The sequence below is a fragment of the Oncorhynchus keta genome, chromosome 21 (assembly GCF_023373465.1).
Source record: "Oncorhynchus keta strain PuntledgeMale-10-30-2019 chromosome 21, Oket_V2, whole genome shotgun sequence".
Classification (NCBI taxonomy): Eukaryota; Metazoa; Chordata; class Actinopteri; order Salmoniformes; family Salmonidae; genus Oncorhynchus; species Oncorhynchus keta.
In genome coordinates, this window is record NC_068441.1 from 21376670 (window position 1) to 21400424 (window position 23755).

Genomic DNA, 23755 nt, shown 5'->3' on the forward strand with positions numbered 1-23755 from the left:
CCAATCAGAGCCACAGCAGCTGCACTACACCCCCGGCGAGGGCCAATACCCAGGCGGTGGTGGGGCGGTCTCCATGGCAACGGTGCCATTCCACCCCACGCTATTGGAGCACTACCTGCCGCGAGGGCTGGAGGCTCCGCCTAGTCGCAGACCTGAGGGACAGGCCACGCCCACTCCTCTCCCCAGAGAGAGGGAGAGACCGCCGTACAGTGAGGGGGAGGAGAGCGACGGCGGAGAGAGAAGTGAGGGAGAGCTAGTGCTCCTCACTGACTGACAGAGAGAAGAAAGGTGTGTGTAGAGAAGTGAATGAAAAGGGGTGTGTCTGTAGAAGTGGATCTTGGACCATATCAAGTATGTCATATGACCATGTCAGCAGAGCCTGAGTCTGTCCCAACACTCTAAGATGAATCCCATTCTTTATCTAATCACTGATCTGGTCACAGAAGACTAGGGTCTAAACTAATAGTTCTCACTTTTAGATCAGTGAGAGTCAAGAGATGGGAAATAGACCGTAGTAAATGCCCCACCCTTGTAAAATAATACAATTGGACATTGATCAAACACACAGAGACACACATCAACCCTATCTGTGTATGTTTATTTTTCCTACAAACAGATGTTGTCATCCCAGATGTTAGTTGTTGGTAATCTGCTGTCGGCCCACCAGTATCTGTTATTCAGCTCTACATGTCAAACATGTCCCATTCTCCCCCATAGTTCACAATTAAACAATGAAATCCCAAATAGCGCTAGAAGGGGCATCTTCTTGAGAGGAACCGGACTCGAGGAGGAGCCCATCCTTCTCTGACTGGCTCGACAGGTTACGTTTACTGAGAGTTGTTTGTTACAACATTAAAGGTATGTGTCCTTTACACATGAATCTGGCAGCTGAATCTAAAAGATCATGGGTCATATGATATATTGGGCTGTTCATGTTGCTGCTATGTACCTAATCAACAGGGTAGGAGTGTAGCTTGTGATAAAGGGCACATTCACAATGTGTAGCGGAATGAGTTGAGATCGACTGGTTTAGACTGGCAGTCCATTATCTTCCCCTACAAGCATTGACATAGATGTTTCCCTTAAGCACAGATCAATATCCGATGACTGGATCCTTATAAACCTGAAACATTAAGGCCGGGTATTAAAAATATCTGACCGGGTATCAGTAGTTAGGGAGAGATCTGATTGAGTGCTGCCCTCTGCTGTTTGGGATGAGCACAGCACCATGAAATACCCATGTTTTATTTCATTTTCAATTATTACACAGATGACCTGGTCTGTGGTGATTAGAGGTTATATAATCCCCATTAGCTGATGCACTTCCACTCAACAATCATCTCCTTTCCAAAACAGAGCCAAAGACTTCACCTGAATAGTCAAGTGGCCTTCATCTCAAATCCTCCTCTTCATATGCACTGACAACAAAACCGAGGATAAGTGAAAGCAATAGGGGAGATTCCTCCTGCTAGTTCTTCACATTGGTGCAAGTGGAGTAGGGGAGGTGAGGAATTCACTTTAGATTATCGAGATGCACCCAATGTTTCAGTTATTGCACTTGTGATAGTCTATCAGCAGTTACATCTAGTGTAATGAGGAGAAATGTTTAAGGAATCCCCTTCCAAGCCCTTATTCTAGATTCATCTAATCCTCTATTCTTTAGTTGTGTACAACTGTAAGTGCATCTTTCAATCAATTTATTTTGGACCCGGGTTTAAAATGTACTCATCACAGAATGTTTTACAAATGTTCTGTAACATGTATGTATCTCCGTATGTGTTGGAGTATTGAACTCAAAGGTTGGCCTGAACACCTTGTCTGTGTACCCTGACATTCTGGCCTCTTGTCTTGACCACAGCTGTTTCTCTGTCCATGTACTGCAGTCAGAAGTCACTGTAGGGCCATTTGGCTTCACAAACAGGGATCCATCTCAAAAGTCCTATGTCGCTTCCTCTCCTTTCCTTAATCAGATCAGTGCAGATGGAGAAACCAAAATAGGAAGCCACTTTACACTATTGGGATGCATCCTTCATCACAATGTACTGGACAGAAGAGGGGTCAGATTTCTGATGTAATCTCCATGTTAACGGAGACAGGCTTGTGGTTAGTTGCTGTCACACTGCAGTAAAACCTGTGCGTTGATTGGGGAGTACTATAGTATGAAGTTGCACCTGGACACTGATCTATGGTCAGTTTTACTTTTGCACCAATAAATGTTAAGAGCTATGATGTGGGTGGGGTAGATTGATCCTAGGTCTGTGGCTACAGACAACTTCTACCCAGAACCAAGGGGATGGCAGTTAGGAGAGGCTGGGACTGTGTACATAGACAAATATCAGATGAACATTTTTATATATTACAGAAAACCTTTGTCACATGTTGTCACACCTGCTGATGTAAATATAGACTTTATTTTGTTTATAAGAGCCTGTGTAATCGAAAGGTGTACATTTTCCAAGTTGTGGTTAGTTTTTAGAAATTAATAAATAGCTTATTATTTGTGCCCAAGTTATTTTTCTGTGTGTGTACACCTTTGGTTGCTAAGATGAAATCATGTGTGCCGTTTCCCACTGGAGTCCATACCATACTGACTCCCAAAGGAGGTCACTTTCCACCCCAGTCCTTATGGTATGTCTTGATCCATTTCGGATTTCAAACGGTGGCTTTTTATATAGTCTCATCAGCCGGGCCTATAGTAAAACAACCTCTATGCTATAATGACAAATTACTAACCAACTGTATAAAAATTAGAAATAAAGAACACTTTCTCTGTAGTCTTGGGGGCAGCGAGAGGCCACTTTACTAGAGGATGTTGGAACGTGTCAGTAGTGAGGATGCTGCAGTCTTGTGTTTTTAGTAGAGGATATCCTCCGTAGTGGAGCCCCCTGGGTCTTCCATCTCAGGGACAGGTCAGCTGACAGTGGTGATGGTTTAACCTTGGTGGGGGTAATAAGCATCTCCAACAGTGGAACAGGGTGGCTATTGTTCAAAAATACTATTAGCAAATTCTTAGGTATAGAAATGGAATAACTGCCATCGATACAAGTTTTTTTTTAATGGAAATATTTACTTTACTTAAATGACTCTCCCAGAAGTGTGGAGGATCACTGTAGACAGATTCACAGTATTTACAACCTGTCTCCTCTCCACTGGCCTTTAATGCTACAGCGTCCTCTTCAGGAGTGGCTGACTCCACACACGCCAGCACAAACATTACATACATCTTGAAATGTTGGGCCCTCTTTTACAGATTCTAATGAACAGTTAGAAAGTAATTCAAGTTCTGTACAGTGGGTTTTCAAGTTAAGCCAGTATAGTACATTCACAAGTTAATTTCAAATGAACTGCAAGCTTGGACGCTAACCATTTTGGTATGTACTGTATTTTTTTTTTTTATGAAAGAAATGCAATGACCAGTTCACCCAATAAATACCTCCTTTAAACATTTCTACTCTAAAAACACCACCATCAGGATATAAGCCTTCCATAGTCATCACATATCCTATGCTGGAATAACAAAATCAGGTCCCACATTAGTGCACGCACACCTCAGTTCTGGATCTTACCTAACTTTAATGAATCACTGAATGCAAGTGTGCAACGTCTTCTTGGACACCCTCAATAATACTAATGGTAATCAATGCTCTTCCAGGGAAGGCATATGATGTAGTGTATGGTACTACTATATAGCTACTCCTACAGTAGGGTCCGATTCTTCAACTCGCTCCCGTCCATGTGCCCTCAAAGATCTGAGAGGATTGGAGTGTCAGGCAGGAGGGTGTTTCCACCATTTACACTTATCCAAAGCTTTAAAATCTGCCTGGGGGAGTTAACACGGGCATAGGCAGAATGTGGGGCAGGTTTGAGAATAGAAAAGCAGCCTTAACCTTCAATAAGTGGGTGCATTTCCATGAAACCCAGGATCCTTCTTGGTTGATTGAGCATTCAGAAAGCACTCATTTATAACACCACCATCAGGCCATGTTATTAAAGATAGAAGTAGGTTGTCGCTTTCTAATCACATGAGATTAACCATTAATCCCAATTTATTCATACCTGTTGCAACATTTACCCTTCAACAAAAAAGTTCTTGATCAGTGAACTTGTTTGGCCATAGGAACCACAGACCCCAGTGAGTGCTTTGGTGCATAGAACATCTCAACCACCTTATCTTCCTCATACTCTTATGGTGTCTCAATCTAAAAGTGGCTTCCCCTACTAATCTCTCCTTAAAAATCACCAAACACAGGATGAAAGCAACACAGAGATGCACCCTAACAAGAGAATACAGTTTTAGTTTCAATTTAAATGTTACGGGTCATTCAAAGGAAACACATTCACATATATATATTTACGATAAATAAGAATTCATTGCGCTCTTCAATCAGCACTTGTCAGCTCTCAGTTCAACCCAAGGTCTACTGGCTAATATCACGTAGAGCAGATGGGGAGTTGTGACTCACATAAAGCCTGTCAAAGTAATGTCTCTGTCCAGAAAGGTCTTACAACCTTCATATAAGAGGGATTGGACTCGATCATCCATTTAGGAAACACTACAATAAAAGGTTCTTCTCACAACCAACTCCTCTCTCATAAAAACCCTCAAACACTGACTCAGAGGGGTAATAGGTTTGGAATGTTGCAGATTGAAATGTACCGTGTAGAGTGGACCCAATCCTACGTACGAGTCATTTCCATTCCATTTGTTGCATTTCTATATGTTGTGGATGCTCTGATTAACACTAATCCAGTGGTCAAAAACCCTGGTCCTGGAGAGTTGCAGGCTTTTGTTCCAGCACAGCATTAACACACCGATTAGTTGATTAGTGGAACCATGTGTGTTAGTATCTGTACTGTTGCTATCTAGGACCAGAGTGTGTGTCAATGGCTTTACTCCATCTACCCTCCCAGCCTGTATGGCTGGTGACGAGGGACAAAAAGGCGAGCTCTTCTGAGTCTGTCCCAACCAAGAGGCTGCTCAGGGACTCAGTCTCACCACATTGCCAGACAACATATTTTGGCATTTACTAGGGGATCAAAGAGGCCTGGCACGCGAGGCTAGTGACTCCTCATAACAACCAGGCAGGAATTGCAGGGAGTCCTTCTCTTCAACATCGTGTTTAAAAAAAATACTAATGATAAATGATTAACTCATGTTAGTGACTGACAGGTGAGAGGGCTTTCTTGACTCCAGGCCAGAGTTATGGGCCTGGCCTGCTCAGGCTGGTAAGCCACAGTGTCACGGTCTGCTGAATGATTGATGTCCCCTCTGTCAGACTGGTGAATTATTAACCCCGTCAGTAACAGGAGAAAACCAGGGGAGGGCAAGGCAGGGGTCAGCACTCCCTTTCTCCCCCTAGTGGTAATTTGGAAGAGTCACAGGACAGGCTGAACGATATACAGGTAACTGCCAAAATAAAGGAAACACCAACATAAAGCGTCTTAAATACGGCGTTGGGCTACCACGAGCCAGAACAGCTTCAATGCACCTTAGCATAGATTCTACAAGTGTCTGGAACTCTAGAAATTCCATGAGATAGTGTTTTGCTGATGGCGCTGTTCCTGAATCTCACATAAGTGTTCAATTGGGTTGAGATCTGGTGACAGACAGCCATGGCATATGGTTTACATTGTTTTCATGCTCATTCAGTGACCTGTGGATGGGGGAATTGTCATCCAGCCATGTGGCCAAAATGTCTTTACCCACCATTTTTTATGCATTATCCTAAACATAATGGAATGTTAATTGCTTAAATAACTCAGGAGCCACACCTGTGTGGAAGCACATGCTTTCAATATATGCTGCATTTACACAAGCGTTTCCATTATATTGTCAGTTACCCGTATCTCCATACTTTAACATGGCTCTCCATTTTTTATGTTGACCCTCTGATCTGAGAGGGCTTGTTGGAGAGGAAAGATCCAACATAAGGTGACCTTTAAAAGCACTGAATTTCAAACAATTCAGATAGAGAAAACTGAACTAGGGCTGAATGCCTGGATGGAGAGGTCAGAACTAGTCTGGAGGGGCTTGCTGCCTGGGGTAAGGAAGGGTGTTGGAGTTATTTGGTCCAGCGACCCTCCAAAGACCTGTGTGCCGTGATGCCAGCTAGAGAAGTGACTGCTGGCTTAGTGTGGACTTCCTGCTGTCTTGTCCTTGGTCACCTCACTCACATCCTCATAGACAAGCTTCAGAACAAAAACACCAGCCCAGGATTACTGGTCCCAGACCCTTTGAAGCCTTGATTTGCCCTGACCTAACACAGTTTCAGTAATGAGGTTTAAGTAACCTCATTATATAAGGTTTTGGCTCCTTTTTAGGGAAGTTGTAACTTGATAGGGGGTGGGGAGAGGTTGGGATGTTATAGTAAGTATGTGCACATCAGGCAAAAGTCCCTTCCCAGCCAATCAAGAGAGAGGGGAGAGGAAGCGATATAGGGCAGAATGAGAGAGAAAGGGGAGGCAGAGGGGTAAAGAGGGGGCAGGGGGAAGGGGTGTGACAAGGGTGATTGAGGTTGGGATTTTCCAAATGGTCTGTGAGGGGTGGAAAGTCTAACAGAGCGAGTCACCATAACCATAAAAGCTAAAGTGGTGGAAAAGAGGCTAAGAGGGAGAACTGGTTTAAAGTTTAGCATCAGTGACGCAAAGCTGCTCCTGGCCACTGAAGATGCTCTGCCGTCAAGACATTATTAAACTACCATATCACTGTCCTGTCTAGCCCCTCTCTTCCCATCACATTTATGATCCCTTTACTGAAAATCAACTACTTGCCAGTACTAAATCAACCCCTAGCCACTTTGTGTTGATCTGAGAGAATGGACTTCAAGTTACTGTTCACTCAGTTTGCGGGCCCTTTTTCCTATTTCTTTTTGTTGTTTGGCTTTTGTAAAGTTTGATGTATACCATATACACTAATTTCAAGGTCTCTCCATTACTAAATCAAAAAAATAAATCCTATTAGATCAGTGCCAAAGCTAAGGGCTAGGGGGTTGACGATGACTGCCGCCTCTGTCCCACAACGCTTTGAGCAGCGACAGCCAAAAACTAAACCCAGAAACACACTTATACATAACTGTCTGCACACTGTCCTCCATGTCGGCACCAAAAACTAGTGTTCCAGCTACCTGTGTCTGGGGAGTGAATCTCACTGGATCAATCAATTCTTCACAGAATAAATCAAATATAAAAAATGAAAACACACCAACTGTGGCGGATTGGGATCTTGAGTGCTGAGACAGGTGGACTGAGTTGAATAGGAATAAAATAGTGTTTTATGTTGGGGTCCATCCACACTGTCCCCTTAATGTTATTACCCACAAGTGTCAAACTCATTCCAGGGCCAAGTGTCTATAGGTTTTCGCTGTTCCGTTGTACTTGATTGATGAATAAAGGTCACTAAGTAGTAAAGAACTTCCCACACCTGGTTGTCTAGGGCTTTATTGAAAGGAAAAACCAAAAACCAGCATACACTAGGCTCTCAATGGAATGAGTTTGACACCGCTGCCTTAACCACATACTCAGCCCTAAACATGAACCCCAACCCTTGTCACCCATCCCAGTCCTCTCCTGCTCAAAGTGGGTCTGCTCCCCTGGTCAGTGCCGGTGAACCTCTCTTCTCTTGTATTCCCCTCTCATTCTGGGATCTGTAGGGCCATCGCTGCAGGCTTGGTCTTGAAGTATTGGTTGAAACGCAGCACAGCATAGCTGAAGGAGAGAGAGTGAAAAGATGGAAGGAGAAAGAGTGTGAGGGAAGGAAGAACATGTTGAAAGAGACCAGAAGAGAGAGTTAAACACCCATTCTCACTAAATGAGTGCACAAACTATCCAATAGCAGCCCTAACAATAGCCCAGACAGATCCCATTGACTAGCTGCTAAACTGTCTGAGCAATATGTCACTCATACAGGCAGGGGCAAAGAGTGACCGGGGGGACAGTTCTGTCGTCACTGCAGGACTGATTGGGTTGCAGACACTCAAACCACCAGCCTGTGGGTCAGTTACACCTCTGCAGGTCCCTTGGGGAAGCAGGGACAAGACAGTTCTCTCTCTAATCAACTGCTCCTTTCTCACTATTTCCACAGGCGCTTACTCCCCTTTCCATCTCTCACTGTGTGGAAACAGTGTAGTGGAGATTGCTCTACAACAGACTGAGTTTTGGTATGTCTTTCACAGTAAGAGATCCCTTTCACTCACATGCAACACAGGCAGGCAGGCCAACCAACAGATTTTAAGAAGGGACCATAACACACATGCACTTACCCCAGGAAGTCAAAATTTATGGAGGAGTACTTGGCCTGGATGAGTGCCCAGAAGCCCCAGAAGAAGTGTGACGCCTAAAGAGAGAGGTTAGTGGTTAGACAGTACTGGGCTGATCAGTTTGGTCCTAACACACGTGTGTGTTTGAAAGAGAGCGAGCAGTGACCACAGTGGTGTGAGCGACTGTGTGTTCCTCACCAGGGCAAACTTGTTGACCTGTACGTAGAGAGTCTCGAGCTCTCTGTCGCTGACCTCCTCTCCTTTCTTAGTGGACGCCTTGTACGCGTGCAGATACACACGCAGCCACTCCAGCTGCATCTCACGGCTAGGATACAGCCCATAGTCCAGCTCACTCATACCTGAACACACACATATTAATAATATATGGTGTGCAGTACATGTCATGACTAAGATACAGCCTATGTATCTCTTACCTGCAAACTCGTTGAAGTGGTTCCCAATGTCAAAGGCCTGATAGTTGTAACTAGAGTATTCATAGTCTATGAACCGGACATGGCCTGGAGAAAAAAAGAGGATGGGAAGAAAATGTGATAATGTTACAATTTTTTACTAATATGTTGTCCAACACTGGAAAGTTACTGGCTTTTTTCCCAAGATGTGACCCTTTGCGGTTATGGATGACAATGTTCTACTAGAAACGTGCATCTTCCCTTTTGAAGACGATTCAATACATATCTAGATACATGGGCTCCGATACCATACGTTTTAGTTAGAAACGAATCAATGTGATTCGGTATGATGCAATACGATGCAAACATTTATTACATAAATCATTTTAAATTCCAAATTAAAATATTCTGCTAATGCCTCTCTGAGTTGAATTGTAATTGTGTGTGTGTGTGTGTGTGTGTGTGTGTGCGTACACAGTACTAGTCAAAAGTTTGGACACACCTGCTCATTCAAGGGTTTTTATTTTTTACTATTACTACATTGTAGACTAATAGTGAAGACATCAAAACTATGAAAAACACATATGGAATCATGTAGTAAAAATTAGTTAAATTAGTTAAATCAACATATATTTTATATTTGAGATTCTACAAAGTAGTTACCCTTTGCCTTGATGACAGCTTTGCACACTCTTGGCATTCTCTAAACCAGCTTCATTATATAGTCACCTGAAATGCATTTCAATTAACAGATGTGCCTTGTTAAAAGTTAATATGTGGAATTTAGTTCCTTAATGCGTTTGAGCCCATGAGTTGTGTTGTGACAAGGTAGGGGTGGTATACAGAAGATAGCCCTATTTGGTAAAAGACCAAGTCCATATTATGGCAAGAACAGCTCAAATAAGCAAAGAGAAACAACATTGCATCATTACTTTAAGACATGAAGGTCAGTCAAAGTGGAAAATTAAAAGAACTTTGAAAGCTTTGCAAAAAAACATCAAGCGCTATGATGAAACCCTTGAATGAGTAGGTGTGTCCAAACTTTTGACTGGTACTGTATATGTGATGTATAGGTCTATGGTGTATGTGGGTACCTGAGCTACGCCATATGGGAAACTGGCACCCCATCCCCCACATTCTGAAATCACCATCACCCACTAATTATACTGAACAAAAATATAATTGCAACATATAAAGTGTTGGTACAATGTTTCATGAGCTGAAATAAAATATCCCAGAAATGTTCCATACAAACAAAAATATTATTTTGCAAAACAATTTGTGCACAAAGTTTTACATCCCTGTTAGTGAGCATTTCTCCTTTGCCAAGATTATCCATCCACCTGACAGATGTGGCATATCAAGAAGCTGATTTAACAGCATGATCATTACACAGGTAAACCTTGTGCCGGGGACAATAACAGGCCACTAAAATGTGACGAGATCCCGAGGCCCACTGTCGTGACATTCATCCGCCGCCATCACGTTTCAGCATGATAATGCACGGCCCCATGTTACAAGGCGCTGTACACAATTCCTGGAAGTTCTTCCATGGCCTGCATACTCACTAGACATGTCACCCATTGAGCAGGTTTGGGATGCTCTGGATTGACGTGTACGACAGCGCCTTCCAGTTCCCACCAATATCTAGCAACTTCGCACAGCCATTGAAGAAGAGTGGGACAACATTCCACAGGCCACAAACAACAACCATATCAACTCTATGTGAAGGAGATGTGAACACACCAGATACGGACTGTTTTTCTGATCCACTCCCCTACCTTTTTTAAAAAGGTATCTGTGACCAAAAGACCAGCTGTATTCCCATTCATGTGAAATCCATAGATTGGGGCCTAATTTATTTATTTTAATTGACTGGTTTTCTTATGAACTGTAACTCAGTAAAATCTTTGAAATTGTTGCATTTATATTTTTGCTCAGTATTATTTATTTTTGCAGATTAAGTGTTAAAAAATGACCTGACTAAGCCAATGAATCTATAGCACAATTTTGGATTTCACCCATAATCTAATGGTTTAGACCGCTTCTTCTCCCACTTCGACCATGCATTGTGGGTAGCAAAAGTGATTCACCCTGCTAATCAAAAAAATTGCCATATACACCAATTGTTTCAAGCTAAACTACCAAAACTACTGTAGATGTTGATGAACCTGATCAAAATAAAATAAAATAGCCCCAATCAGCATGTTGCCTACCTAAAGCCATATGAGAGTTGTCTCTCCGGCAGTATGCTACTTTATTCTGGTAAATCACCATTTAACGGCGCATTTGATAAAATGTTACCTTGCAAATTACATTGGCTGTCACAACTAATAAAGCCTAATATTGCGCAAGTAATTTTACAAAACATATGTCCTCATTTTTTTTGTTCATTAAAATAGCATGAAATTGATCAGAAATACAGTGTAGACATTGTTAATGTTGTAAATAACTATTGTAGCTGGAAACGGCAGATTTTTAATGGACTATCTACATAGGTGTATGGAGGCCAATTATCAGCAACCATCACTCCTGCGTTCCAATGGCACGTGGTGTTTGCTAATCGAAGTTTATTTTAAAAGGCTAATTGATAATTAGAAAACCCTTTTGCAATTATGTTAGCACAGCTGAAAACTGTTGTGCTGATTTTAAAGAAGCAACTGAGAAGTGTCTGCTCAAACGGTCAGAAACAGACTCCATGAGGGCCCGACGTCCACAGGTGGGGGTTGTGCTTACAGCCCAACACCGTGCAGGACGTTTAGCATTTGCCAGAGAACACCAAGATTGGAAAATTCGACACTGGCGCCCTGTGCTCTTCACAGATGAAAGCAGGTTCACACTGAGCACATGTGACAGACGTGACAGTCTGGAGACGCCGTGGAGAACGTTCTGCTGCATGCAACATCCTCCAGCATGACCGGTTTGGCGGTGGGTCAGTCATGGTGTGGGGTGGCATTTCTTTGGGGGGGCCGCACAGCCCTTCATGTTCTCGCCAGAGGTAGCCTGACTGCCATTAGGTACCGAGATGAGATCCTCAGACCCCTTGTGAGACCATATGCTGGTGCGGTTGGCCCTGGGTTCCTCCTAATGCAAGACAATGCTAGACCTCATGTGGTGTGTCAGCAGTTCCTGCAAGAGGAAGGCATTGATGCTATGGACTGGCCCGCCCGTTCCCCAGACCTGAATCCAATTGAGCACATCTGGGACATCATATCTCGCTCCATCCACCAACGCCACGTTGCACCACAGACTGTCCAGGAGTTGGCGGATGCTTTCGTCCAGGTCTGGGAGGAGATCCCTCAGGAGACCATCTGCCACCTCATCAGGAGCATGCCCAGGCGTTGTAGGGAGGTCATACAGGCACGTGGAGGCCACACACACTACTGAGCCTCATTTTGACTTGTTTTAAGGACATTACATCAAAGTTGGATCAGCCTGTAGTGTGGTTTTCCACTTTAATTTTGAGTGTCACTCCAAATTCAGACCTCCATGGGTTGATAAATTTGATTTCCATTGATAATTTTTGTGTGATTGTTGTCAGCACATTCAACTATGTAAAGAAAAAAGTATTTAATAAGAATATTTCATTCATTCAGATCTAGGATGTGTTATTTTAGTGTTCCCTTTATTTATTTGAGCAGTGTATTTCTACTCGTTCAATTTGCAAAGAAAGTAATCTGTGAAAATCTAACCCTAAACGTTGTTTCAACCAGTCAAATCACGTTCGTATGTATTCCTCAGAGATCCTAGAACATAACTAGACTTCACTATATCATTAGGTGTGTAGTATATCCTATAGGACACCAAATTTGGTCAGAGAGCGACGCCTTCATGGCACCGCCGATGATGCCGGCGGTCTTCACGTGATCGACTCCAACTTTGTCAAATAAGCACCAATCGGGGTCAACAAAGCTAGCTAGATAGCCAATGAGCTGGGCTTTACGGGAGTATCCGGAAACCATGTATCTGTTGTAAAATGTAGCTACTAACCTTGTATGACATGCCTTTTCCTTTTGGACAAAAATGATAAGGATATTCAGAGTTATGAAGATATGAAAACTGGTTGTTTTGCAAATGTTGAACTTATAATATGGCTACTAATACTGGAAAAGCTAAATCAAAGTCCAAGTATACAGACTTGATGAAATTCTTGCAGAAAAATTTAATATGAATGCAAATGTCTCCTTCACGATTTTCCCAAATGTACCTGGGTGACTTCACACGAAATGTCATGTAGTTCGCTCATAGTTCAAGTTATCCGTCTGAAACGGCGCACACACTGCTGCCATCTTGTGGACACTATCGAAATTACAACCAGAGTGATTGCGAGAACTGGGACCTGTTGCATTTCAAAGATGGTGGTAGGGGGGAAATTGGGTTTTTCTTTGAATTTTCTTCTACCAGATCTATTGTGTTATATTCTCCTACATTCAATTCACGTTTCCTCTCAAGTGGTACCAAGAATATACATATCCTTGCCACAGGCAGTTAGATTTGGGTGTGTCATTTTAGGCAAAAACTTAAAAAAGGGGGCTATCCCACTTAACCCAGAAACCAGCAGCACCAATGTGTCGGAGGAAACACTGCACAACTGGCAACCGTGTTAGCGTGCATGCGTCAGGAGTAGCTAGAGCGTTATTGGACATGGCCATCCCGGCCGGCCAAACCCTATCCTAACCCGGACGACACTGGGCCAATTGTGTGTCGCCTCTAGGGTCACCCGGTCGCGGCCGGCTGCGACACATCCCGGGATCGAACCCGGATCTTTAATGACGCCTCAAGCACTGCAGTGCCTTAGACCGCTGCGCTACTCGGTAGGCCCCCATTTGACTAACATTTGAATGCTGAAGATGACTTGCAGATGTGCCAGATCAGGAGTAGGCATACCTCTCGATCAGCGCACAGCGCGCAGTTTGATTAGGCTACTGATATTGCCTGGGTTTGTTTGGGTTGCAAAATGACTGGGTTTGTTTGGGTTGCAAAATGACTGTCTAACATAATTACATGCTTAGTTCCAAAGTGAAGGAGAGGATGCAGTTGTCACAAATGATGAGTGGTATTTTCAGAAGGTAGAAATAAAGGAATTTGAACAAAACATTTGTGAACCGGCGATTCATAACGCTTGAATAGATTTCCTGACCGATGCATGCTACATTTGCGTTGCTTTGGGGTCTCTCTTAAACATTTGAACCAGGGACTAATGACTATTGTGAATTGTTACATCCCTATGTTCTATCTTGTGGTAGGCAGTATACTGTATTTTACTATATACAGCGGTATTGATGGTGTACGCCAGCAGCCGTCCAGGGGCACCCTCCTCCACAGCTCAGCCCGGTCACTGACCAAAGGAAGCAAGGTCTTGGGCCCTCCTCCACCTCCCAGAGGATCCCGACACCATCCGCTGCTACTGGTATATGTGCGTTGAGTCAGGCTGGCAAGAGTCGAAGCAAACCTCCTCCCCCCTGCCAGAGGCAGGCACATTCGGTTCCCCCTCTTCCTTCCCCATTGTATTCCATCATGACCACAGTCTTGGGCAGCTCAATGGTGAGATTTTGTCCTGCTTGCGGCCTGTGGGCAGACCAAGGTCCATTGTTACCCAGGCGCCCGTGTCCAAGACAACTTCCTCCTGCAAACAGTTCTAGCCAGCTACTCTACTATTGGCACCGAAGTTGGATTTAATGTCATTCGCTTTCGGCAATCTGAAGAATTAAAGGAGGACTACAACTTTCTCTTGAACATCCTTGTTTGCAAAGGGAAGAGAACATTAATCTCTAGCCCCCTGCCATGCTATAGAAGGGGTTTGGAACATTACAGCCGCCTAGCTGCCCTAAACAAGTTCCTGAAGAAACTCTGCAAAGACAGGAATGTCTCCTTTCGTAACAAATTTGACTTGCTGTGGGAGCAACCAACAATCTTTAAAAGATGGGATTCACCCTTACCGCAAAGGGTTCGAGGATTCTCTCCAACATAGCGAACTGCTCAAGAGACTGACTGTCTGGGTTTGGTAGCGTTCCAGTCCACCCTGTCATAATAAGCAACAGAGGACATGGAAATCGTATTATATCCCAGAGAAATAGAAGTGCAGTGAATGTAAGTAACCTAATCTATTCTTTAACTTATAGCGCCGAGGGTATTATCTGCAATAATCACATGCATATAGAATTGAATTCCACAGTTTGCACTGAAACTGTCTGCCTTAGGAAGAAGCCCGCTGTGGGCAGCCCACCCAGTACCATTGACTCAAATGTAAATGTCACTGACATGTCTCCCTCGGATCAGCCTCTCAGAAACAAACAAGCAACCCAGAAAAGGACAAAAATAATTGCCTATTTTAACACCGACCCCTTCCCTTTTTCCACTTTGTTACGTTAAAGCCGTATTCTAAAATGGATTAAAAAAATTAAAAATACCTTATTTAAGTATTCAGACCCTTTGCTCAGAGACTAAAAATTAAGCTCAGATGCATCCTGTTTCCATTGATCATACTTGAGATGTTTCTACAACTTGGAGTCCATCTGTAGTTAATTCAAGAAGGGCTTTCATCAGGGAGGTGACCAAGAACCCGATGGTCACTTTGACAGAGCTCCAGAGATGGGAGAACCTTCCAGAAAAACAACCATCTCTGCAGCACTCCACCAATCAGGCCTTTATGGTAGAACGGAAGCCACTCCTCAGCAAAAGGCACATAACATCCCGCTTGGAGTTTGCCAAAGGGCACCTAAAGGACTCTCAGACCATGAGAAACAAGATTCTGTGGTCTGATGAAACCAAGATTGAACTCTTTGGTCGGAATGCCAAGTGTCACGTCTGGAGGAAACATGGCACCATCCCTATGGTGAAGCATGGTGGCAGCATCATGCTGTGGGGATATTTTTCAGCAGCAGGGACATTTTTCAGCAGCAGGGACTGGGAGACTAGTTAGGACCGATGGAATGATGAACGGAGCAAAGTACAGAGAGATTCTTGATGAAAACCTGCTCCAGAGTGCTCAGGACCTCGGAAAGTTAACTGCCGCCCCAATCAAACAGAACAACAAACCTAAGCACACAGCCAAGACAACACAGGAGTCGCTTCGGGTCAAGTCTCAATGTCCTTGAGTGGCCCAGCCAAAGCCCAGACTTGAACCCGATTGAACTCTAGAGACCTGAAAATAGCTGTGCAGCGACACTCCCCATCCAAACTGACAGAGCTTGAGCGGATCTGCAGAGAAGAATGGGAGAAACTCCCCAAATACAGGTTTGCCAAGCTTGTAGCATCACACCCAAGAAGACTTGAGTCTGTAATCCCTGCCAAAGGTGCTTCAGAGTATTGAGTAAAGCATCTGAATACTTATGTAAATATGTATTTCAGTTCTTTATTTTTAATACATTTGCCACAATTTCTAAAATAACCTGTTTTTTGCTTTGTCATTATGGAGTATTGTGTGTAAATTGACAAGGAACAAAAACAATTGAATCCATTTTAGAATACGGCTGTAACATAACAAAACTCAAGGGGTTTGAATACATTGAAGGGCTGAACTACAGACAGTGCATTGACTAATAATGTTCTGTACTATATATTATTTCACGTGGACCCCTGGAAGAGTAGATGTTTCAGCAGCTAATGGGGATCCTAATAAATACCAATACATGGACCGGTTTAAGTTTTTACTTTACCTTCTGTAATGGTATTTGAATGTTTGAATAGTTTGTTAAATGTGATACTTCGTGTGTAAAGTCAATTTTTTCAAATTTACTCCACTACTTGAGTTCTTTCCCTCCATGCTGATTTCCACACAGACCTAGCCCCGCCCAGTCACTCAAGGCGCACATTTGTTTTTGCTCGACCATGAGACACTTGTGTTGCATTGACCATGCAGACTGAACACATGCTACAATGTTGATGACAATGATGCTGTTTCCACTTTAGGTCTTACCCCTTTAGACCCCAGTAGAATTCTAGAATATTGCTATACTGTGAATTTCCAAGATAAAGCTCATGTTTTCACACATTTCAAAAACAGCCGTAGCTCTAAAACAAAGAACAAATTACAATTACAAGTTAACTTTGTACAAATGTAAACAATTTAGAGACTATTTCAAAATGAACTGTTCATTGGGAGCTTCATGAAAAGGGTGCCCATGGCAGAATAGCCGCAAACAAGCCTAAGATCACCATGCTCAATGTGTTGGCTGGAGTGGTGTAAAGATTGCCTCCATTGGACTCTGGAGCAGTGGAAACGCGTTCTATGGAGTAAAGAATCACGCTTCACGATCTGGCAGTCCGACAGATGAATCTGGGTTTGACGGATGTAACGCTACCTGCGTCAATGCACAGTGCCAACTGTAAAGTTTGGCAGAGGAGGAATAATGGTTCGGGCTAGTCCCCTTAGTTCCGGTGAAGGAAAATCTTAATGCTACAGCATACAATAACATTCTAGGCAATTCTGTGCTTCCAACTTTGTGGCAACAGTTTGGGGAAGGCCCTTTCCTGTTTCAGCATGACAATGTCCCCTTGCACAAAGCGAGGTCCATGTGGAAGAACTTGACTGGCCTGCACAGAGCCCTGCCCTCAACCACATCGAACACATTTGGGATGAATTGGAACGCCTACTGTGAGCCAGGCCGATTCGCTCAACATTAGTGCCCAACCTCATTAATGGTCATGGCTGAATGGAAGCAAGTCCCGCAGTAATGTTCCAACATCTAGCAGAAAACCTTCCCAGAAGAGTGGAGGCCGTTATAGCAGCAAAGGGGGGGGACCAACTCCATATTATTGCCCATAATTTTGGAATTAAATGTTTGCCAAGAAGGTGTCCACATACTTTTGGTCCACATTATTTGAGCTCCACCGCTGCCGTTTTAACCTGTACCAACCAAGTTATCATGACAGGACTTTCTAATTTGAGAGCCATTCCCCAAGTTTCACAGCATCAAACATACATCTACTGTTTACGCTTTCAAAGTGCAAGGATGTGTCCGAATCCGTACCACTAACCAACAAAGACAGCGTTTTTCACAGTGAAAAGTCGACCACTTCGGCACCATCATTTTTTTTTTTTAAACGTTGAAAAATTCAAATGACCGCATACCAAATCAAATCCAATTTTATTTGTCACATACACATGGTTAGCAGATGTTAATGTGAGTGTAGCGAAATGCTTGTGCTTCTAGTTCCGACAATGCAGTGATAACCAACAAGTAATCTAACTAACAATTCCAAAACTACTGTCTTATACACAGTGTAAGGGGATAAAGAATATGTACATAAGGATATATGAATGAGTGATGGTACAGAGCAGCATACAGTAGATGGTATCGAGTACAGTATATACATATGAGATGAGTATGTAGACAAAGTAAACAAAGTGGCATAGTTAAAGTGGCTAGTGATACATGTATTACATAAGGATGCAGTCGATGATGTAGAGTACAGTATATACGTATGCATATGAGATGAATAATGTAGGGTAAGTAACATTATATAAGGTAGCATTGTTTAAAGTGGCTAGTGATATATTTACATCATTTCCCATCAATTCCCATTATTAAAGTGGCTGGAGTTGGGTCAGTGTCAATAACAGTGTGTTGGCAGCAGCCACTCAATGTTAGTGGTGGCTGTTTAACAGTCTGATGGCCTTGAGATAGAAGCTGTTTTTCAGTCTCTCGGTCCCAGCTTTGATGCACCTGTACTGACCTCGCCTTCTGGATGATAGCGGGGTGAACAGGCAGTGGTTCGGGTGGTTGATGTCCTTGATGATCTTTATGGCCGTCCTGTAACATCGGGTGGTGTAGGTGTCCTGGAGGGCAGGTAGTTTGCCCCTGGTGATGCGTTGTGCAGACCTCACTACCCTCTGGAGAGCCTTACGGTTGAGGGCGGGCGGAGCAGTTGCCGTACCAGGCTGTGATACAGCCCGCCAGGATGCTCTCGATTGTGCATCTGTAGAAGTTTGTGAGTGCTTTTGGTGACAAGCCGAATTACTTCAGCCCCCTGAGGTTGAAGAGGCGCTGCTGCGCCTTCTTCACGACGCTGTCAGTGTGAGTGGACCAATTCAGTTTGTCTGTGATGTGTATGCCGAGGAACTTAAAACTTGCGACCCTCTCCACTACTGTTCCATCGATGTGGATAGGGGGGTGTTCCCTCTGCTGTTTCCTGAAGTCCACAATCATCTCCTTAGTTTTGTTGACGTTGAGTGTGAGGTTATTTTCCTGACACCACACTCCGAGGGCCCTCACCTCCTCCCTGTAGGCCGTCTCGTCGTTGTTGGTAATCAAGCCTACCACTGTTGTGTCGTCCGCAAACTGGATGATTGAGTTGGAGGCGTGCATGGCCACGCAGTCGTGGGTGAACAGGGAGTACAGGAGAGGGCTCAGAACGCACCCTTGTGGGGCCCCCGTGTTGAGGATCAGCGGGGAGGAGATGTTGCCTACCCTCACCACCTGGGGGCGGCCCGTCAGGAAGTCCAGTACCCAGTTGCACAGGGCGGGGTCAAGACCCAGGGTCTCGAGCTTGATGACGAGCTTGGAGGGTACTATGGTGTTGAATGCCGAGCTGTAGTCGATGAACAGCATTCTCACACAGGTATTCCTCTTGTCCAGGTGGGTTAGGGCAGTGTGCAGTGTGGTTGAGATTGCATCGTCTGTGGACCTATTTGGGCGGTAAGCAAATTGGAGTGGGTCTAGGGTGTCAGGTAGGGTGGAGGTGATATGGTCCTTGACTAGTCTCTCAAAGCACTTCATGATGACGGAAGTGAGTGCTACGGGGCGGTAGTCGTTTAGCTCTGTTACCTTAGCTTTCTTGGGAACAGGAACAATGGTGGCCCTCTTGAAGTATGTGGGAACAGCAGACTGGTATTGATTGAATATGTCCGTAAACACACCGGCCAGCTGGTCTGCGCATGCTCTGAGGGCGCGGCTGGGGATGCCGTCTGGGCCTGCAGCCTTGCGAGGGTTAACACGTTTAAATGTCTTACTCACCTCGGCTGCAGTGAAGGAGAGACCGCATGTTTTCGTTGCAGGCCGTGTCAGTGGCACTGTATTGTCCTCAAAGCGGGCAAAAAAGTTATTTAGTCTGCCTGGGAGCAAGACATCCTGGTCCGTGACTGGGCTTGGGTTTCTTCTTGTAGTCCGTGATTGACTGTAGACCCTGCCACATGCCTCTTGTGTCTGAGCCATTGAATTGAGATTCCACTTTGTCTCTGTACTGACGCTTAGCTTGTTTAATAGCCTTGCGGAGGGAATAGCTGCATTGTTTATATTCGGACATGTTACCAGACACCTTGCCCTGATTAAAAGCAGTGGTTCGCGCTTTCAGTTTCACGCGAATGCTGCCATCAATCCACGGTTTCTGGTTAGGGAATGTTTTTATCGTTGCTATGGGAACGACATCTTCGATATTGACACAGATAGTATTGTTCGAAAAACAAGGCCATTTGCGGCCGCTATAGTAATTTAAAGAAAAGCCATTGACGGACGCTATGGGCTCTAAAGAGTTAATATAAATCCACTAGAGTTCTATAATTACACTATTAGTTTGTTTCTTACATCTGTAAACTGCTAGTTTGTATTTTCTTAACAATTTGTGGCTAAATCGCCACTAATGCTAATAGCTCGTTAGCTAGCTAATAAAATGAACTAAGTCAGAGCAAACGTAGCCAATCTGATACCAATGATGATGCAGGCCTAAATCAGCATGTTGTTTTTGCAACAGTGTCTTCGAAACCAAAGAGGAATAGACGAAGCATGAATGTGTTAGCTACATGAAATAACTAAGAGAAATTTAATGAAGCCAAAGATTATAGGATCCCCTAGGAAACACTGACAAACACTGTTTCCTACCCTGTTACAATAACTCCTCCCTGGCATTTTCATTCATTGCCATGTCAAACACTGTATTCAAAGTGCCCACTAGTATAATTTAACTATATAATTATAATCATTCTATTTTCATGATCCCAACCGTTCACCCAAGTGTTTTGATCTAAATTGCAAGTCAAATCACAACTGCAACATTTGGTTAAAAATAATGCCTAGATATTTAGCCAATATTGTGCAGTCCTATGTGGCAGTGTGGAAATGATCTTAAATGAACACAGGAAAAGCAGAAATTGGTGAAAATGGCCCACAAAAATGTGGTTAAAGTTTAATTGAACAGTGCATTCAGAAAGTATTCAGACCCCTTTACTTTTTCCAAATGTTGTTACATTACAGCCCTGTTCTGAAATGTATTAACATTGACCCCCCCCCATCAATCTATATACAATACCCTATAATTGCAAAGCAAAAACAGGTTTTAGAAATGTTTGCATATATATATATAAATAAAAAAACATGTTGAAGCACCTGTGGCAGCAACTACAGTCTCGACTCTTCTTGGGTAAGATGCTGCAAGCTTGGCACACCTGTATTTGGGGAGTTTCTCCCATTCTCTGCAGAACCTCGCAAGCTCTATCAGGTTGGATGGAGAGTGTTGCTGCACAGCTATTTTCATGTCTCTCCAGAGATGTTTGAGCGGGTTCAAGTCTGGGCTCTGGCTGGGCCACTCAAGGACATTCAGAGACTTGTCCCAAAGCCACTCCTGCGTTGTCTTGGCTGTGTGCTCAGGGTCGTTGTCCTGTTGGAAGGTGAACCTTTGCCCCAGTCTGAGGTCCTGCGCTCTCTGGAGCAGGTTTTCATCCAAGATCTCTCTGTACTTTGCTCAGTTAATCTTTCCCTTGATACTGACTAGCCTCCCAGTAGGGGAGTAGGGTTTTTTTTCCCAGACGTGACACTTGGTATTCAGGTCAAAGAGTTCAATCAGACCAGAGAATCTTTGACTTTTGGCAAACTCAAAGCGGGCTGTCATGTGCCTTTTACTGAAGAGTGGCTTCGGTCTGGCCACTATCATAAAAGGCCTGATTGGTGGAGTGCTGCAGAGATGGGAGAACCTTCAAGATGGACAACCATCTCCACAGAGGAACTCTGGAGCTCTGTCAAAGTGACAATCGGGTTCTTGGTCACCTCCCTGACCAAGGCCCTTCTCCCCCGATTGCTCAGTTTGGCTTCCATTTAAGAATGATGGAGGCCACTGTTTCCTTGGCGACCTTCAATGCTGAAAAAAAAAAAAAATGGGTACCCCTTCCCCAGATCAGTACCTCGAAATAAACCTGTCTCGGGGGCTCTAGGGACAATTCCTTCAACCTCATGGCTTGGTTTTTGCTCTGACATGCACTATCAACTGTGGGACCTTATATAAACAGGTGCCTTTTCATTTGATTGGTCATGATTTGTATTTACCACAGGTGGACTCCAATCAAGTTGTAGAAACATCTCAAGGATGATGAGTGGAAACAGGATGAAGCTTAGCTCAATTTAGAGTCTCATAGCAAAGGGTCTGAATACTCATGTTAATAAGGTAATTTTGTAATGATACATTAGCTAAAATGTTTAAAAACCTGTTTTTGCTTTGTCATTATGGGATATTGTGTGTAGATTGATGAGGGAAAAACTATTTAATCAATTTTAGAATAAGGCTGTAACGTAACAAAATGTGGAAAAAGCCAAGGGGTGTGAAAACTTTCCGAATGCACTGTAAAACAGTCAGAATGGAGAAAGATCCATGTAAATCCCTTAGAATGTATGTATTGCCACCCTAGCCTCATGCACTACTCAATTTGCAAATTTAGAATGTATTATTCAAAAACAAAACTGTCAAATACTGTCAAAAATTATAAAAATACAGTGATAGAGGTCCTTGACCTTGACTGGATGATGTTCTAACGTTGCTGTAACTAACTCACCCTCTTTGCTGTTGTGGATGATGTTCTAACGTTGCTGTAACCAACTCACCCTCTTTGCTGTTGTGGATGATGTTCTAACGTTGCTGTAACCAACTCACCCTCTTTGCTGTTGTGGATGATGTTCTAACGTTGCTGTAACCAACTCACCCTCTTTGCTGTTGTGGATGATGTTCTAACGTTGCTGTAACCAACTCACCCTCTTTGCTGTTGTGGATGATGTTCTAACGTTGCTGTAACCAACTCACCCTCTTTGCTGTTGTGGATGATGTTCTAACGTTGCTGTAACCAACTCACCCTCTTTGCTGTTGTGGATGATGTTCTAACGTTGCTGTAACTAACTCACCCTCTTTGCTGTTGTGGATGATGTTCTAACGTTGCTGTAACCAACTCACCCTCTTTGCTGTTGTGGATGATGTTCTAACGTTGCTGTAACCAACTCACCCTCTTTGCTGTTGTGGATGATGTTCTAACGTTGCTGTAACCAACTCACCCTCTTTGCTGTTGTGGATGATGTTCTTGCAGAGCAGGTCATTGTGACAGAGCACCACAGGAGAGCCCAGCTTTGACAAGTGCTCCTTCATCCACACCATCTCCTGCTCCAACACTGCCTGGCTGGGCACCTCCTGCTGGATCCTAGAGAGAGGGGTGGTGGGGGGAGTCCACATTTTCAGACTAACATCAGTGACTCCGTTTCCTCCCTGTGACTGTTATCGAGGACACAATGTTCATTGTTAAATAAAAACAACAGTAAGTTGGCCCTATTTAGAGTGACTGAAATAGCTTTGCCAAGTTTTCAAAGTGTATACAGTGTTGTTGGACCAACAGAGCATGGGACTTTGTAGAATGAACAAAAACAGACACACACTAGTCTCTCTCAAAACGGTAGAATTTCAAATCAGACAGGGAGTGCAGCCAACTAATACAATTGTAGCCAGAGGTGCATACATCCCAATTTTGCACATCAGCACCATTCTCACTCCTTGCGGGTTGTCTTACATAAATGAGCCTGCTGCTGAGAGAGAGAGAGAGAGAGAGAGAGAGAGAGAGCAAGAGAGGAGCGTTGAGCTACTGTTGATTGTGAAGATGGAGGCCTTTCACGGACGTAAAATTAAAGTTAGAGTATGCCTATCGTGAAAAGTCTAGAAGGGGAATCTCCCCCGTATGGACAAGTTTCAATATTGTAGTGAACTAAGATAACAAGAATGTTGGCGCAGCAAAATGCAAGCTAGTGTGCAACTCGCTATTCAGGTACAGTAGGATGCAATTTCTTTACTTTATAAAATGTTTTCATAGAGTAATAATAATGCTAAAACAAATTATAACTATCATTG

At 43.7% G+C, this 23755-nt stretch overlaps 2 protein-coding genes across 9 annotated transcripts in view; one reads left to right on the forward strand and one right to left on the reverse strand.

Annotated features, from left to right (window-relative positions):
* LOC118400247 (transcription factor SOX-13-like) overlaps positions 1-2503 on the forward strand; it is a 79076-nt gene extending 76573 nt beyond the window's left edge. For all 8 annotated transcript variants that reach the window (XM_035796913.2, XM_052473477.1, XM_052473474.1 and 5 more), the window contains one exon: positions 1-2503. In XM_035796913.2, the coding sequence (XP_035652806.1) occupies positions 1-274 (274 nt within the window). In that variant the 3' untranslated portion in view covers positions 275-2503.
* Positions 2504-3015: 512 nt separating this feature from the next.
* Positions 3016-23755, reverse strand: part of LOC118400249 (ethanolamine kinase 1-like) — a 38277-nt gene continuing 17537 nt past the window's right edge. The window contains exons 5-9 of the mRNA XM_035796917.2: positions 22915-23057; positions 8690-8773; positions 8454-8614; positions 8259-8332; positions 3016-7704 (exon numbers count right to left, since the gene is read on the reverse strand). Of these exons, the coding sequence (XP_035652810.1) occupies positions 7632-7704; positions 8259-8332; positions 8454-8614; positions 8690-8773; positions 22915-23057 (535 nt within the window). The 3' untranslated portion in view covers positions 3016-7631. The remainder of the gene's footprint in view (positions 7705-8258; positions 8333-8453; positions 8615-8689; positions 8774-22914; positions 23058-23755) is intronic.